This window comes from Gastrolobium bilobum, unplaced genomic scaffold, assembly GCF_033153095.1.
Source record: "Gastrolobium bilobum isolate Gb01-03AN ecotype WA unplaced genomic scaffold, APGP_CSIRO_Gbil_v1 utg3588, whole genome shotgun sequence".
Taxonomy (NCBI): domain Eukaryota; kingdom Viridiplantae; phylum Streptophyta; class Magnoliopsida; order Fabales; family Fabaceae; genus Gastrolobium; species Gastrolobium bilobum.
This window is the reverse complement of record NW_026899729.1, coordinates 168,678-184,522: the sequence shown is the minus strand read 5'-3', so window position 1 is coordinate 184,522 and position 15,845 is coordinate 168,678. Positions and strand designations below refer to the sequence as shown.

Here is a 15,845-nt window from a genome sequence, read left to right as displayed (position 1 = left end):
GTTGACTGCGTCTGCCGCCACGACCTCTTCGTCCACGACCACGACCTCCGTGATTTTCCTGCTCAGCCATCTTTAAGGCAAATACCAAATGATGCAAAATTATAGGGAAAATAGGCTTTCAGGAAAATGCAGAAGTTTTCTACTATAATCATTCTTCAATGATCAAAAATCTTCCCTCACATCCTTCTAACCAGCCTTTTAAAGGCAATACAAAAAGTAACTGACAACAAAGGACTATCGATGGTCTTAAAAACTGATACAAAACGGAAATAACCATAAACAAAACATAAAGTCATGCAAACTGAAACGTCTGCAATTATTAAAATCCATAAAAAGCTTTAAAACTGAAACGTCTGCAGTTATAATAATTTATGGTGACTTAAGTGCATCAACTCTTATGGGTGATTTTCTTGCAAAACTAAGCATGAATATGGACTAGTTTTAAGACTATTATGAGCGCCTTATCGAGTGGCAATGGGGTTCTTGCTGTTCTGTTTGGTATTTGGTCGTTACAAAAGATAAATGAACGTTCAAATGTAAAGGCTTACAGGCTTTAGCAGCCGCAATTGACCAACCAAATTGCCATCTGTTAGAAGCACCGGTCACGTTATTCAGAGATTTATAAGCAACTTCTACAAAGTAGACAATCAACAACTCCTTTGTCGTGGCGCCTAAACGCCAACATCCTAGCCTATATTTTGGTCAAGTTTATTTTTTCTGCCTAGATTTCCTCCATATGGCTTCAAATAAGTTAAAAAATAGTAATATAGAATAATGAACCGGCATATTGGAGAATCTTGTGTTACACAATTTAAATAATGAGCAGACCAATGCATAGTTGCTAAGTGAACAAATGGATAGACATTGTAGACAAACCAACCGAAACCAGTCCATAAACTTCAAAGTCGGCCAGAAAGTGGAACAAAACCCCAAAAGTACACAAGCCTCAGGATTGAAACAGGCACAAGAATCTAAGGACCACCATTTAAAACACAGAATCCAAATTCAATTTTGGACTACTTTTTGCAATGCAAAAGACAAATAAAAACAACTCACCAGTGAAGAAAGATAATTCACCATTTCATCTAATATTTATATTGAACATATGATATATGATTCTATGAGGTATATGTTATCTTTACAAAATGAAACATAAAGCTTGAATGACTTGATGAAGGTAAAAAAATATGGTCTGCTATATATCAAGGCAGACTACACATTCCAAATGGGTAGCAAATTGTTATTACTAAGATCAAACCCTTAATGCCACCTGGTCTTGCCATGAAATCTTCCTCTTCCCTGCCCTATTTGATCCATCCCCAACGTTTCTACAAACTGACAGCTTGATATCGTTGTGCTGCTCATCACTCACAACTCTTTGTGTACTTCTCTTTGATTCTTCAATCCTCAATGGCTCGCCGTTGCCCTGTAATTCCTCCTCTTCTCTCTGCATGGCATCCAAAGTAAAAACTATAAGTCTACAAGAATCAAACATTATCAAGGACTCACAATGTAAACACAGCATGCACAATTAATTACCGAAATCTGGTTCAAGTCAAAAAATGGAACTATACTCTTCTTTGTGGCTTCCTTCCCATTGTGAATCCTATCTTTGTGATTCAAGTCAAGCACTGGAGTAGAACCGAGAGAAGAAGCATCTCTTTTACTAAAACTCCTAGCATTTTGGTTTAAATCAAACACATGGCCAGTTTTTTGCAACGTGACTTCGACCCCATTGGAAATCCTTTCTTTTGGTTTCAAATGGGAAGTGGTGTGGGGTCGCAAAGTGGATTCCTTTCTATTGTAATTCCTTCCCTTTGAGATAATGGGCGCTTGGATTTTGAGCTTTCGTGGCTTTAGAAATTCTTGCTTAGGTTGAGGCTTTGGAGAAGGATGTTTTAGTAAGTATTTGTAACGTTGCCTCAGAAATCTGCAGGAAAGTGCTGAGGATAAGCTTTATGGATAATAATAAACAGCAAACCAATAAAAACCCAAAACTACTCATTGGTAGGATACATTACCTAACTTCAGCTGACAGGATCAACTTTTTCTGCTTCGTACCCTGCAATTTCATTCTCATGGCCTCTGTTTCCTGAACATACAAAAAATATCATGAGAACAATTTTTACAAAAATCTTTTACAACAACTCAAACAAGACTATCATGGGAAAATAGACAAACAAACACACTGACGAAATTATTTTGACAAAACTTCCCTTACAAAAAAAGAGATATAGAGACTAATTAACAATTAATTACCTTTTAATTATTAAATTCAGGATTGAATTAGTAGGAAAACCCTACGGAAAATATGACAAAGTAAAAAATAGAAAGCTACATAGCGAAAAGACCCAAGAGGCTTAAACTAAAGCTATGCAAGGTTAAGGTTCCAAAAGCTTTGAAAAAATGTAAAAAAGAAAAACAAAATAAGAAAACCCGCAAGAGCACACCGGCTCCTATGTGATTGTTGTTTCATGTTAATTAAACACTCAGAAATTTCGCAGATAAGAATCAGATAATTTGGAGTCCCAAAAAAAAAAATTGTCCTGTAAGATGTAACCGAAGCGAAGAAATTCTAGAACAAAGAGAGATACAAGCAACATAAGAATAAACATGAAAACACACCATCCCATCAGATCGGAACACGATTATAGGTTTGATCCAAACAAATTATTAAACAAGCATATAAAAACATAAGATCTCTTCTTGTTTTCTCTAACAAATTCTCAATTTTCTCAGCAACAAACCATCATAAATCCAAATCAACCAAAAGGCACAAACACACCAAAGGAAAAACCAGATCTAGCGAAACCCACAATAAAAATTTCCAATCTTTCGAGAAAAAACAGGGCAAAGGCGTTACCTTGTGCAGGTCTTCAAAGTCCTGCAAGAGACTCTGGTGCCTCAACCTGGTCCTTTGATCCTGATACACATCAAAAGAAGTCTCCATGGAGACAACCCCTTTCATCTTCTTCATGAGATCAGGGAAGAACAGAGCAACAAACAAGGCAAGAACCAACAACAACTAAAGGTAAAAAAGGGGAGCAAATAGAGAGAAAGTAGAAGGTGGGGTGTGGTAGGTTATGGAACAAAAGGGGTGTGTGAGAGAGAGAGAGGGAGAGGGAGAGGGAGAGAGAGAGAGAGAGGAAAAGAGGCACAAGAAAGAGAGAAAGAGGGGAAGAGGTAAGAAGGTTCTCGCTTTCCTGTTTTCTCTGTGAAACTCTGACCAAAACAAGGAACCCCAAAAAGCCCACATAACTCGGTGAAAAAATATTGTTCTTTAGAAAGACCAGTGATGAAGATGGGGGATTTTTTGGGGGCTTGCAGAAGGGTAATTCGGGGAACATAATTAGATGATGAGAGAGAGAGAGAAAGAGAGAGCTTGTAAGGTGGGTTTGGTTGGAGGACATTTGAACACATCTAACTTCTCTTTCTTTTGTTTCCCATTCTTTCTATCTTTCTTTTTTGGTTTTTCTTCTACATAAATTTTGGTCCAGCTGGGCCATTGATGAGAGAGAAAGAGGGTTGGATGGTGTGGTGTGGTGTGGACTCTTTGGTTTTGATGGGAGGATGCGTGGAGTTTCCATGTTTCTACTTTCATTCTATTTGCCATTTGTTGTTGCCCTCTGCGTAGAGAGAGAAAGAGAAAGATTGTTATATGGAAGGTAGATTAGGGGCTGGAAAAGGCAAAAGAGGTAAATGAGATGAGATGATGCTGTTTCTCTGCTGTGCCTGTAGCAGTTTTTGGTTGCAACCTTATTTTTGGGCTTTGGAGTGGATTCAGTACTTTTGTTTTTGTTTGGGTTGTGAACTCTCTCTCTCTCTCTCTCATATGGTGCCATGCCATGGTGCCCCTCTCATTTCACCCAATTATTATTATATACAAGGTCAATTGGTATGCATTTACCTGCATACCCTTCTTATTTTTATGCTTTTCCCCTCCTTGTCCTCTGGTTGGAGAAAAATCAATCTGGCTTTTTCATCATGAAGCAGGTAAAGTAAAGAAGAAAAATCCCAAAACCCATTTGCCAATTGCCCCCCCATTATTTTGTGGTGTCTCTCTCTAGTAGCATTTGAGGGGTGGATTAGGTGCTTTTTTTCTTCTACATCCAAACTAGTCCCTTATCTTTATATTTAATGTTTCCTCCATCTTCATGAATGGAATTATAAAGATCCCACCAGCACCTACTTTCAGGACTTTTGTGTGACACCACCCCTACCTACCTTATAGCCACCACTACTGTTGATTGAAAGCTCCATCACCATTACCCTTTCATTTCTTTGTTGTGGGCGTGGCCTGGTGCTATATAGCCACATATTTTGAGATCTTATTTTATAAAAAAATAAAATAAAAAATTATTATAGAATTATATAAATTAAGACATAAATTTGGGATACAAATATTGAAGCTAGATAGAATAATTAGATAGGGGGTGTTTGGTAGGAGGGGAAAAAAATTGTCCAGGAAAGTGGGATGAAGAAAATAGTTTAGCCATGTTTGATAGGAGTAAAATAAAAAAATGGGTAGTAAAATTTTTTGACTCGGAAATATGTTTTACAAATGATCTCATTATAAAATATTATCATCCAATGTATGGTCAGAAAATTTGCCTACAACCAACACACATTTTCTTATCTTACTCGGTAATAAATTTCGGCATACCAAACACCTTTTCTTATCTTACCCAATAATAAATTTTTTCTACCATGTTTCCAACAATTTTTTTTTCTGATGAAAAAAAATTTCTCCTTTACCAAACGCTTCCTTAAGGATTTATATAAATGCAAGCTTATATGAATATGACTTAACCTATTTTTATTAAAACAAGAAAACCACAATTGATATTTATAAATAATTTTAAATGTGCAACTAGCGTTATAATTTCTTATGATTATCTAATGGGGACAATGTGGTTAATGTCTCTCACATGGCGTGTGGGTAGTACTAGTATGTGGTACAAAAGGGGATCCCAACCCACCAAAACTCCTTTAGGTAGCGTTTGGTTGGGGACAACTCAAGATTTTCCTGGCGAAGTGGATGTGGGCATCATCGTTGTCCACGTTTGGTTCAGGTATTTCATCTTTGTTGCCCATCAATGGGGGTTGCCTAGCATTCCATGAAAATAAGTAAAAGTCAGCAATAATCACTGTTGATGAATCCGGTTGTGAAGGTGGTTTTGTTGTGAAAAAGCGGGTAAGTGAAAAATGGGATGAAATGGAAGACAACTTTACCCCTCCGTCGTAGAAGTTGGTCGTTTCCAGATTGTACACTTTTGGTCAGGTACAGACAACGGTGAAACAAGGGTTCTTGTTATATTGCGACTGTCTTCGTAACACGCTTCCGGTAAGATGATTCTTTGTCGTTGGACTCATTCTCTGTTTCTATGTTCTGTTCATTGTTGCAAACACAACTTTTGGATGTGGCCACACACCATCTTTTTGTTCTGCTTGTGGTAGTGATTATGAAATGTAGAATGGAGATGAAATGATGAGATGTTCATCCGATTTGTGACTGTGCTTGATCTGGTCTTAATATTGTAGGAATGTATTGTCTTGATTCATGCCTTGAACTATGTTTATTTATTATGCAATCTACTACATATTTACATGATGGGACACTTGTCCATTTTGTTTTGCAAATGGCGCTATTATAACCAGACTTCTCTCATGATGCAGTTTTGAAAAGCCACCTGTCTAATACTGCAACTACACACGATTTCTTTAGCGCTTTGTATATCTTGAACCGCTTCTTTGGTAGCATGTTTTTATAAGGATATTTATGTAATTTCGTTAAGTTTTCCCATCAATATTTTATCTTCAACCAAACACACATTTAGAAATTTCATTCAATTTTCCCGGTAAAATTTTGCCCAACCAAACAACTTTTTTAAAACTTTCCTATCTAATTCACTTTTCCTATGGATCCCTAGTATTTACATTTCCCTGTTATTATAAAATTTCTCCCCAACCAAACACTACCTTAAGAATTCAAAACAAGACAAGATAGCAGAGAAGTCTCCTAAAACAAAGATGCTGAAGCCTGTTGAAGCTGTGTTTGGTTTCTTACATTTGTTAACAGTTTTTTCGGTCACCATTTCGCTCTTTCCTTTTGTACGTCTCATACCCCAACCCCATCTACCCTTGTTATTTCCAGGAACGGTGACCATTTTGCCACTGTTGGCCAAAAAAATTATCTGACTGTCATGCCAACAGTAAATTTTGCCAAAATGCCACGTGGCATATTTCGCTACACTGCGTAGCGAAATATGTGTGTAAATAATTCGCTACACAGTGTAGCGAAATATGCCACGTCAGAACTAAAAATGTCATGTGTCAAAATTGAAGAAATTCGCTACATAGGGTAGCGAATTTCTACAATGTTGACACGTGACATTTTTAGTTCTGAGCAGTCTGACGTGGCATATTTCGTTACACTGTGTAGCGAATTATTTACACACATATTTCGCTACACAGCGAAATATGTCACGCGATATTTTGACAAAATTTACTATTGACGTAATAGTCTGATAATTTTTTTGATCAACAATGACACTTTGGTCACCGTTATTTTCGTTTCCCATTCCCTTTGCGATATTAATAACTTTTTGGATTCTATTCTTAATATGCTATTAGGAAATTTGACTTTTATGTGTACCGACCGAGTCTTTGAAATATGCGTCCCTTCGTAACACTCACGAAAATCCAAGTGTCGTTGTTCTTTTTAATGTAAGTATTCATTAACGTCAAATTAGTTACACGAACTTAGGAACGTTTGGTAAAAGAATATTTTTTTTTATTTGAAAATTTTAATTTTTAAAAATATAATTTTTATATTCAGTTTACGATAATATTTAAAAATTAAAAATTTAAAAAAATTCAGTTTTTTGAAAATCTTATAAAATTACACGTACCAAACGATCCTTTATAATTTTTTTTTTGTTTTTTTAAGGGAAGACTTATCGTTTAGGTGGGGTTTAAAAAAAGGGAAAAAGTGAAAAACAAAATAAAGTGCATTTTTTAAGTTTAAACACATGTTTTCATTATATATTTAAGTCTCATTAATGGACCAACCGATAAATTAAGTTTTCCTATCTGTATTACTTGATCCATATACTTTGTGGTAATTACTTGCTATTATTATATATGTTATGAAAGCAGTATTTTTATTTCTCAGTCTATTGGGGTGTGCACGAAGTAATTTTTAAGGCTAACTTGGCCAAATTTTTATCAGACTGATTTTATAATTAATTTTTTAGAGCTTTTTTTGTCAGAAATTACTATTTTTAGTTTTTAATAAACGTATTAAAGTATTTTTATTTTTTAAAAAAAAAACATTGCAATTACTATAAAAAAAACTACTTAAGTACAAACAAACGAACTCTTAATCTAGATTATTTATACAATTGTAATATCGACACTTGTTCATTTCATCTCTCATAAGTCATTATAAATCATTCGTCTCCCTAAATATGCCGTATATAATAATAATAAATTTACATATGCATGATCTTGAATATAGTAATTTGAAAATTCACTCATTAATAGGTACATAGTACATACACTTAAATAATATTCTTATGGATGAACTTGGACACTATGTTATACATCCGAATCATAATAAAAGAATTCATATTTATACTTTAGGTAATACAATTAAGATAAATAATTAATACAATTTTTTTTAAAAACAATTTCTCTAAATTTAGATGCTCTTACCTTACCTATTTCCATTTGAGCAATGTTAAAAACTCTTAAATATCTAGATTATAATTTTAAATAAAAATAAAAGTATTTTATATTTTCTAATTCTTTTTAATATTTATGAGAATTACTAGGAACATTAATATATAAAATCAAACAATTTTTTTTAATAATCATTGTAGTTAAATATCGAGTTGTTTATTTTTATTTTATTTTATACTTTAGAGCATTTGTTAAAAATATTAGTGTGATGACCGATGACAATATAATAAATATTTAAAATTTTATACTTTTGTTTTCAACACACTGGTTAACAAATTTTTTTTATCAAAAAGTCTTATTTCATACTTGAATTTCTCACACTAAAATATACAAAATACTAAGTGAAAAAAAAAAAAAAGAGTCAACTAACTTATTACGTGGCAGTTTGATAGTTGTCATTGACAAACACATAGACAGGTGACAAATCTAACCAGTGGCAAGTACTCGTAATCCTACAATTGGACCGTTATATGAGTAACCTGAAATAAGGGTAATGTTAACAGGGAAATCTGAGTCACCGACTCTTGAGGCTTCACTGTCCAATACATGGAAGCCAAAAAATTCTCCATTATCTAATACTAACAGTAATACCTCTTTCACTTCACCTCACAAATTGCTTCATCTCTTTCCATCAAAACCCAAAATTGTAACCTTTTTCTTCCCTGTGCGCGGAAGCCAATGGTGTCCACAGTTTCTCTAACTGGTCATTTATCAAACATCCACGGAACAAGTGAATGGAAAAAGCTTTGCCCTCTATCAACTTCTCTGTGTAAGTCTACCCCTCCATTCATTTCCATTTGGGTTTCTCTTTTATTCAATAAAGTTGCAAACTTTTTTTACTTTGACATGTTATATGGGACTTTTGCCTCGGGTGAGTGTGATTCTCCAATTTACAGGCAAAGAATGAAATGTTAGGATTTTTTTTTTTTGGGTTGTTGTTGTTGTTGTTTGTACTATGCAGAATTGGTATCTGTTTTCTGCCTTCCCATTGTGGCGTTTCTTATTGCCTAGAAGACCCTTTATTTGTTTAACTGTGTTGAAAAATAAATTCATCTTGAATTGTTGGTTTAGCATATTCTTATTCCAGCAATTGAATGCTTGGAATGTTTAGTATTTTTCTAAATAACAACAGTACCACTTTGATTCGATGTTTGACCGTACTGTTGGAAACTAAGCTTATCATTTATAATATATCCAAGACTATAAACAAAATAAGAGACTAGATTGATAAAGGGGTTATGTAAGGTTAATCCATGTATGCTTTCGATTATCAAATTTAACTTGTTATGACTTAAGGTATTTGTCATTGGCTGTTATTATATAGGTAAACTGAACTCCAGTGCAAATGTAGTTGATATGAGGATATTATCTCGGTGTGGTAGTCAAAAAGTTGGACCTGATCGTAGATGTTTTCGTGTTTATGGCCTATTTGGAGGGAAAAAAGAAAATAATGAGAAAAGTGATGATGCACCTTCAAAGGTTAGCCAAGTTAGCTTTCTCTTGCCATCAATGTAACATGTGAATACACACTCTGGATGACAAATTTGCTTTTGTATTAATATTTCCCATCTGTTTAGATTTTTCATTATTCACATGCATGATAATGATTGACGACCGGAATTTTTTTCTCTGTCACGTTTATTTCACAAGCATTGTAGGATTAATTTTTTTACTTGTTTAATAGTCATCTCATTAACTTAAACTGGATGATGGATAGTTCTTATGATTTCTTCCAAGAGAGAAATGAATCAGTGATAAATTATCTCTTCTACAGAGTTTCCTCTTCGTAAGTGATAAAGAATCACTTCTCATTTCTGGCATGTGGAGAAGTTCCTTAGAAAGACACATTTGAATCAATTATCAGACTGTGTTATGTAGGAGATCCTCCCAAGCACCCGACATCAACCTTCCAATCCACCCCCATTTGATGCCTACTTAACTGTTGAAACTTTTCCCTTTTATATAGTTGCAAAGTAAGATATTCACCTTTCAAGCTAATATTTATAGTGTGAGGATCATGTTTGTATTGGTAAATTTTTTGGTCATGCTGTCCTGTGCTTATGTGTTTTAAATTCTTCTGGGACAAACCCAATTAGCAGAGCAAGAACACCAATCACAAAAATATAAATAAAGCCCCGTGTTGCAATGAAGGTTGGCAAAAAAGGCACACGGTGATTGTCCATGCCTATCAAATTGAGTTTTTATGGTTTTGATTATTCCTCGAATAAGTCACAACTTCTAGTTCTCTTTCAAAATTACAAAGTACACAGATATTGTGGATATACTCAAGGTTCCAATAGTTTGTGTCCCACTACGCGTCCAGGAGACTTGATCCATTGAAGCGCTAGTAAGAACTTCATAGTATTGTTATGATTATAAGGACACTATTGCAGAGTTTTTCTGATGTGCAGCATATTTTTTAAGGTTCATAATCAGGTCCTATATTCGTGATATTGATCCATCACATATCTTCACTACCTTATGCTGAAATGAAAATGCTGGCATTGATGGTTTGCCTTTTGACTTAGGTTTATTAATGGACTGAAATCCATTACTTCTATCATTTGCGCATTTCACTTCTGACTTTTGAGTTGATTTTTCTGTCTTTCTGTATGTTCTCTTCTGCAAGATCATTGGATATTTATCATTGATCTGTAACCTCGAGATATCAGCTTATCTGTATCTTCACTTTCCCTTTTTCATGATTAATCTTATCTTTGTCTGCCGATATTACGTTAAAGTAGTTATTGTCCTTTCTGAGTTACATAATTTATGATATTTTCACTGTACACAATAGGTCTAGTTCCCTATTAAAATTCCTTTGCAAAATATCACTTTTATATTTGGCAAAATGTTGGGGACTCGTTTGATTGGTAGATGATCATGTGTCATATGGACAACATTCTAAGTTAGTAACTCTGAAGGAATAAATTCTATGGTAACGTTTACCTCTGATGGTGGTTGTAATTGTACATAAGTTGCATTCCAGAAGTTTTTAACTATTTCATTGAGTACACAAGTTAAAAACTTCATGGCACATGATTTTACGTAACAGCTATTTAAAACCTTTCTTGGGCAGAAGTGTTTGTTGTTATATGTGTGTATACTAAGCTTAATTTTGCTTACACTTGACAAACTCTATTAAAAGTTGTTCCATTGTGACTGAAAGGTCACAGATTCAAATATGGAAAACAGCATCTTTGCAAATATGTAAAGGTAAGGCTGCGTATAAGAATTGTCCTCACCTTTACCCTTGCTTGTCGGGATTTAATGGGGGGTGGTAGACAATCTATTAAATTCAAAATTATGAGGCAGTATTTTCTTTTGTTGGAATGTTGGGTTTGTCTATCTGATTGATAAATCCTGATATTCATAATTGGTGGATTTGTGGATTGACTTTAGGCCGGAATTCTTGGAAACATGCAAAATCTTTATGAGACTGTGAAGAAGGCACAAATGGTGGTCCAAGTTGAAGCTGTGCGAGTTCAGAAAGAACTTGCTGCGTATGGCATTCTTGCTAAACAATTAAAGCTTTTCCTTTTCTTTTTTTGCCCCAGTTATACGAGTTATTCATAATAGAGTTATCTGTCTTTATTCTATTATGCAGAGCAGAGTTTGATGGTTACTGTGAGGGTGAGTTAATAAAGGTACAATATTTGCTCTCTCTCTCTCTCTCTCTCTCTCTCTCATGCTGTGTGGTAGAAACCTTTTCGTGCTTTTGTGAGCAGATTTGGAATCTGGAACTTACTTAGCCTTTTAATTTTCCTTTTAAAAGCTGAAAGTCTGGAATTTTTATGTGCATCATCTTATAAATATTTTATACTCCACGGCAAGGTTGTCGATTCTGCAATACGTAGTATCATATATATATATAGATGGGGTATGTCATAGAATGGTGTCGTGGTTCAGTTTATATATATATATATATATATATATATATATATATATATATATATATATATAATAACATTTGTTGTTCTAGCTTTATTCTTCATCATGATGTGTTGGGTTACATTATCAATACTTGTATTATAATCTGTAAGTTTGGTTTCATTTGTTAACTTGCCTTTAATGAAGTTTAATTTTTTAGGTAACACTATCTGGGAATCAGCAGCCTGTACGAACACAAATTACTGAGGCTGCTATGGAATTGGGACCAGAAGTGAGTAGGCAATTCAAATGATATTTTATAACTATACATACATCTTTCCTGTCATAACTAATAGCATCCTGCATACATGACCATAGGGTGAAATTGGAGTAGACGTTTGCAAAAGTTAACAAATATGTAGAGTTTATTAATGTATATAAATTCTTTGATTGTTTTTGCTGCTTACATAAATAATGTTCAAAGAAATTTGTAGGACGAGGGACTTAAATTTGGATAGGATTGCTCACTTTAATGGAAATGTAACACAGCTTTCCCCTTTGTCTCAACTAGACATTCTGTCAAAAGTTGGAGGAATGGTTATGAATGACAGATATGGTTTTCATTCATGTATTGAGAGTTGGGTTGGATTGCTGATAATTTTTATCGAACTAAGGGCCTCTTTGTTTGAGCTTTCAAAATAAGTGTTTTTATGATATAGTTTTCGTTTGGAGCTCTTTTTTTGGAAGTTACTATTTTTAATTTCTGAAAAAGAGACTAAAACAGCTCTTTTTATGTTTCTTCTTCTTTCCTTTTTTTTTTTTTTTAAAAGAAAACATATATTATTATAATTTTTTTAAATTTATTTGTTATTAAACGTCTCTGGGTTGCAGAAACTTTCATTGTTAATCACTGAGGCATACAAGGATGCACACCAGAAGAGTGTCCTGGTAAAAAATCTCAATTTTCAATAGGAATAATGGAAATTCCCTTGCGTTTGTGGGTATTGGTTTAGAAAAACATGATCTTGCTATTGTTTTGCAGGCCATGAAGGAAAGGATGAGTGATCTTGCACAGAGCTTAGGAATGCCGCCAGGGCTCAGTGAAGGGATGAAGTGATGACAAACATGAGATGAACATCAATTTTGCATACAAGAACACCAATGTCACAAATTCTAATTTCTCCCTTACCTGTGATTTTGAATTTGCAATCTTGTTTCTTTATTTATGTCATACAAGAACCTAATTTTCTTCCCTTTATCCTTGTCCTATTACTTTTTTACGGGGAAAATCAATTCTTTACATCTTATTATCATTTCTCTCGCAGTTTAGGTGTGTTTGGATAAAACGTAAAAAGATAAAAGCTTTTATGAGAATATTTTTTTTTTTTTTTCCTGAATGTTACTTTGTCTTGTTTTTAAGAAAAAATACTATTTTTTTTTTTTTAAATGAATCCAATTATGTTGAAAAATTGGACGTGTTTTTTTAATTAAAAGAGCATTCATTATTTTCCCTTACTAGAGCACAAACTGGCCCGAAGAAAAATCTGGGCCGCGTTAATCCACTATGAGATGACGTTGGTCGCATTTGCCAAGATGGATTCTGTTGTTGATAAGGGGATACGAATTCTTCTTTCTCTAAATTTCGCAGCCTCATGAAATTTTTATAAATAACAAATTTCTTCATGTTTACAAATCAGAACTTAAATCTGAGACACTAATTAAAATTTTGACATCCTTGTTGCTCGACCCACCCACCAATTGCATGGGATCGGAGGTACAAATTTGACACCCTTTTTATGTGACGGTTCCAATATCATCATGCATCAACACGGGGAATGATATAATATTCTAATATATTAATTCTAAAAGATATTAAATTTTGACAAATATATTTTGGTATTAAATAATATTAAAATTTATGTAATATATATTATATTTAATATATAATTATTTAACAAAAAATAAAATAAAATATATAATACTCATCAATTTTGCAAAGAAATATATACACTCCAGTGAGATTTACTATTATATTTTTAAATTGAAAATCTCTTATATACTCCAATAAAATTTATTCGATATTTATTTTTACTTTTTATTATATCCGTTTAGTAAAACATTAATCAGTTTTTTTATAATATGTAAAGAAATTTCAAATATTATAAATGTTAGAGCATGTCAAAATATCGAGAAATGTCAGGTATCAAAAAGTGTCGAACACGATACTTCAAATTTTTTGAAGTATCGTGCTACATAGTCAGTTACAACATTTCCCACTTGTAGTTTTAATAGCAATATAATTATGACAGATGAGTATATTGGAGTCATAAGAATTGACTTACAATGAACCCTTTGAGACTAATCATGAACTTTCTTAGCCAAGATGATGTAGAATTTTGACTTGCAATTAACAGAACCGTTAACAATATTTTCTAGTTTCCAAGCTCTACATGTGATATTTTCATAGCACAAAAGCAAAAACAGTAAACAAATATCAGGAATAAAAGAATGACACATAGGAAAATGATATTGCTGTAACTTGTAACAATTTTTGAGGATGCAAGTTCTAGACTCTAGGAGGGTGAGTTCAAGTGGGAGGCCTTGGGGAAATCTCTTCTTGTCTGCACAGTAATTGTAAATTATGTAGTTCTTTTGCACCCACAGAAGCCTCTGCTGACCGGTTGAAGAACATGAGGAAAAATTGTATACACTTTATTTGATATTGTCTTATTAAACATGAGTAAAAATTACATACCATATATAATCTTTTTTCATTCACTTGATTTTGTTTAGCTCAATATTTTTTTAATTATCTGTCTTATACTTGCTGGTCTTTTTTTTGACATTTGTTCTTTCATTCAGATTTTTGACACTTTGTTTCTATTCTTTTTTATATGATACCTCTCATTCTCATTATGAGGTTTTTGCAGAATATATTATTTGATTTATTTCATATTTATAGTTAGAAATATCGTCTATTAAACTTGAAGCACCAATTTCATAAGAAATTTCATCTCAAAGAAATCAACATATAGGAAAAATTGATCCAAGTTGGGCACATCGTAAACAACTTGTTGAAGAGAATGGAAAAATTGTTCTAGTGTGTCTCTATTGTGATAAGATAATTAGGGGATGTGACATTAATCAGCTTAAAATCTACTTGGATAGAAAAAAATGGCAAGTTGAACAATGCAAGAAGGTTCCAAAAAATATTCATTTCAAATGGAGCAAAATATTGATGACGGCAGGAAACAAAAAAAAAAGTCCAAGAGGAATATTAAGATAATAAACCATTTGATGAAAATAGGGTGAGAGAAGTAGACGATGCAATGCTAGAAAATTCATTAAGAAAATCACATTCTATATCTCAAAAGGGGGAGAATATTATTCCTTTAGGTTCTTTTTTTTAAATAAATAAATAAATAAAAAGTAATGGAGAAATGTGACCTCGTAATTTCCAAATGGATGATTGATTCTGGTGTGCCATTTAATGCAGTTAATTCATCATATTACCAACCAATGATTGATGTTATTTGTAGCATGGGTTCAGAATATAAAGGTCCAAACTTTTATAGAGTTCGTGATCATTTGTTGAATAAGTGGGTTGGAGAAGTCAATAAACTTGTTGAGAGTTATCGCACTGTTTGGAAGCAAACAAGATGCACTATTATGGCATATGGGTGGACTAATCGTTGTAGGAGAACTCTTATTATTTTTCTAGTTTATTGTCCAAAAGGTAATATTTTTCTCAAGCTGGTGGATACTTCTAATGCTTCCAAAAATGCAGATTTGTTGCATAAGCTTTTTAGAGATGTGATGTTAGATGTTGGCCCTAAAATTGTTGTTCAAGTTGTGACTGATAATGCTACAAATTATATGGCTGCTAGATGGTTATTGGATGTTGAGTTTCCTAAGATTTTTTGGTCTCCTTATTGCGCTCATTGTATAAATTTGATGTTTAACCCCTAACATGTTTATTGCATGTATCTTGGGTTGAACATGTGTAAGGATGTGCAAATATTGTCTCTTACGCATGAAAAAACTTTATTTTCCCCTCTTTTCGTGTTCATGGCTTACAAGGGCTTTTTTGACAAAAATGTGTGACACTTTTCACGACTGAGGCTTGCAAAGAAATATTGTGGGTGAAGACGTTTTTCTCATAACTTGGCCATGATCAAGACAAGTACGAGCTGAAGTGTGATTTTGTTGGGATCCTGCCTTTCTTCAAATGG

General features: G+C 33.5%; 2 protein-coding genes and 1 non-coding gene across 3 annotated transcripts; 2 read left to right on the top strand and 1 right to left on the bottom strand.

Annotated features, from left to right (window-relative positions):
* Positions 1-465: 465 nt before the first annotated feature.
* LOC133292995 (uncharacterized) lies at positions 466-3,833 on the bottom strand. The gene is made up of 4 exons (XM_061491505.1): positions 2,864-3,833; positions 2,022-2,092; positions 1,540-1,930; positions 466-1,447 (listed from the first exon to the last, which is right to left on the bottom strand). The coding sequence occupies exons 1-4, from the start codon at positions 2,975-2,977 to the stop codon at positions 1,253-1,255; spliced, it is 771 nt and encodes a 256-aa protein (XP_061347489.1). The 5' UTR covers positions 2,978-3,833; the 3' UTR covers positions 466-1,252.
* A 4,486-nt stretch (positions 3,834-8,319) lies between these two features.
* On the top strand, positions 8,320-12,926 carry LOC133292987 (nucleoid-associated protein At4g30620, chloroplastic-like). The gene is made up of 7 exons (XM_061491492.1): positions 8,320-8,512; positions 9,068-9,222; positions 11,146-11,246; positions 11,351-11,390; positions 11,834-11,905; positions 12,505-12,561; positions 12,656-12,926. The coding sequence occupies exons 1-7, from the start codon at positions 8,422-8,424 to the stop codon at positions 12,728-12,730; spliced, it is 591 nt and encodes a 196-aa protein (XP_061347476.1). The 5' UTR covers positions 8,320-8,421; the 3' UTR covers positions 12,731-12,926.
* On the top strand, positions 9,842-9,982 carry LOC133293055 (small nucleolar RNA snoR86). Its single transcript, XR_009749004.1, has one exon. It is a non-coding gene; the product is annotated as a small nucleolar RNA snoR86 (small nucleolar RNA).
* Positions 12,927-15,845: the final 2,919 nt, after the last annotated feature.

What these genes read in the sequence shown, in the direction of transcription:
- LOC133292995 (XM_061491505.1), bottom strand. Translation starts at nt 2,977, where the DNA reads ATGAAGAAGATGAAAGGGGTTGTCTCCATGGAGACTTCTTTTGATGTG. An exon ending in ACTTTGAAGACCTGCACAAG is followed by an intron (nt 2,093 to 2,863) that starts GTAACGCCTTTG and finishes TTGTATGTTCAG; the next exon opens with GAAACAGAGGCCATGAGAAT. An exon ending in ATCCTGTCAGCTGAAGTTAG is followed by an intron (nt 1,931 to 2,021) that starts GTAATGTATCCT and finishes ACTTTCCTGCAG; the next exon opens with ATTTCTGAGGCAACGTTACA.
- LOC133292987 (XM_061491492.1), top strand. Translation starts at nt 8,422, where the DNA reads ATGGTGTCCACAGTTTCTCTAACTGGTCATTTATCAAACATCCACGGA. An exon ending in CCCTCTATCAACTTCTCTGT is followed by an intron (nt 8,513 to 9,067) that starts GTAAGTCTACCC and finishes GTTATTATATAG; the next exon opens with GTAAACTGAACTCCAGTGCA. An exon ending in GTGAGGGTGAGTTAATAAAG is followed by an intron (nt 11,391 to 11,833) that starts GTACAATATTTG and finishes TTAATTTTTTAG; the next exon opens with GTAACACTATCTGGGAATCA.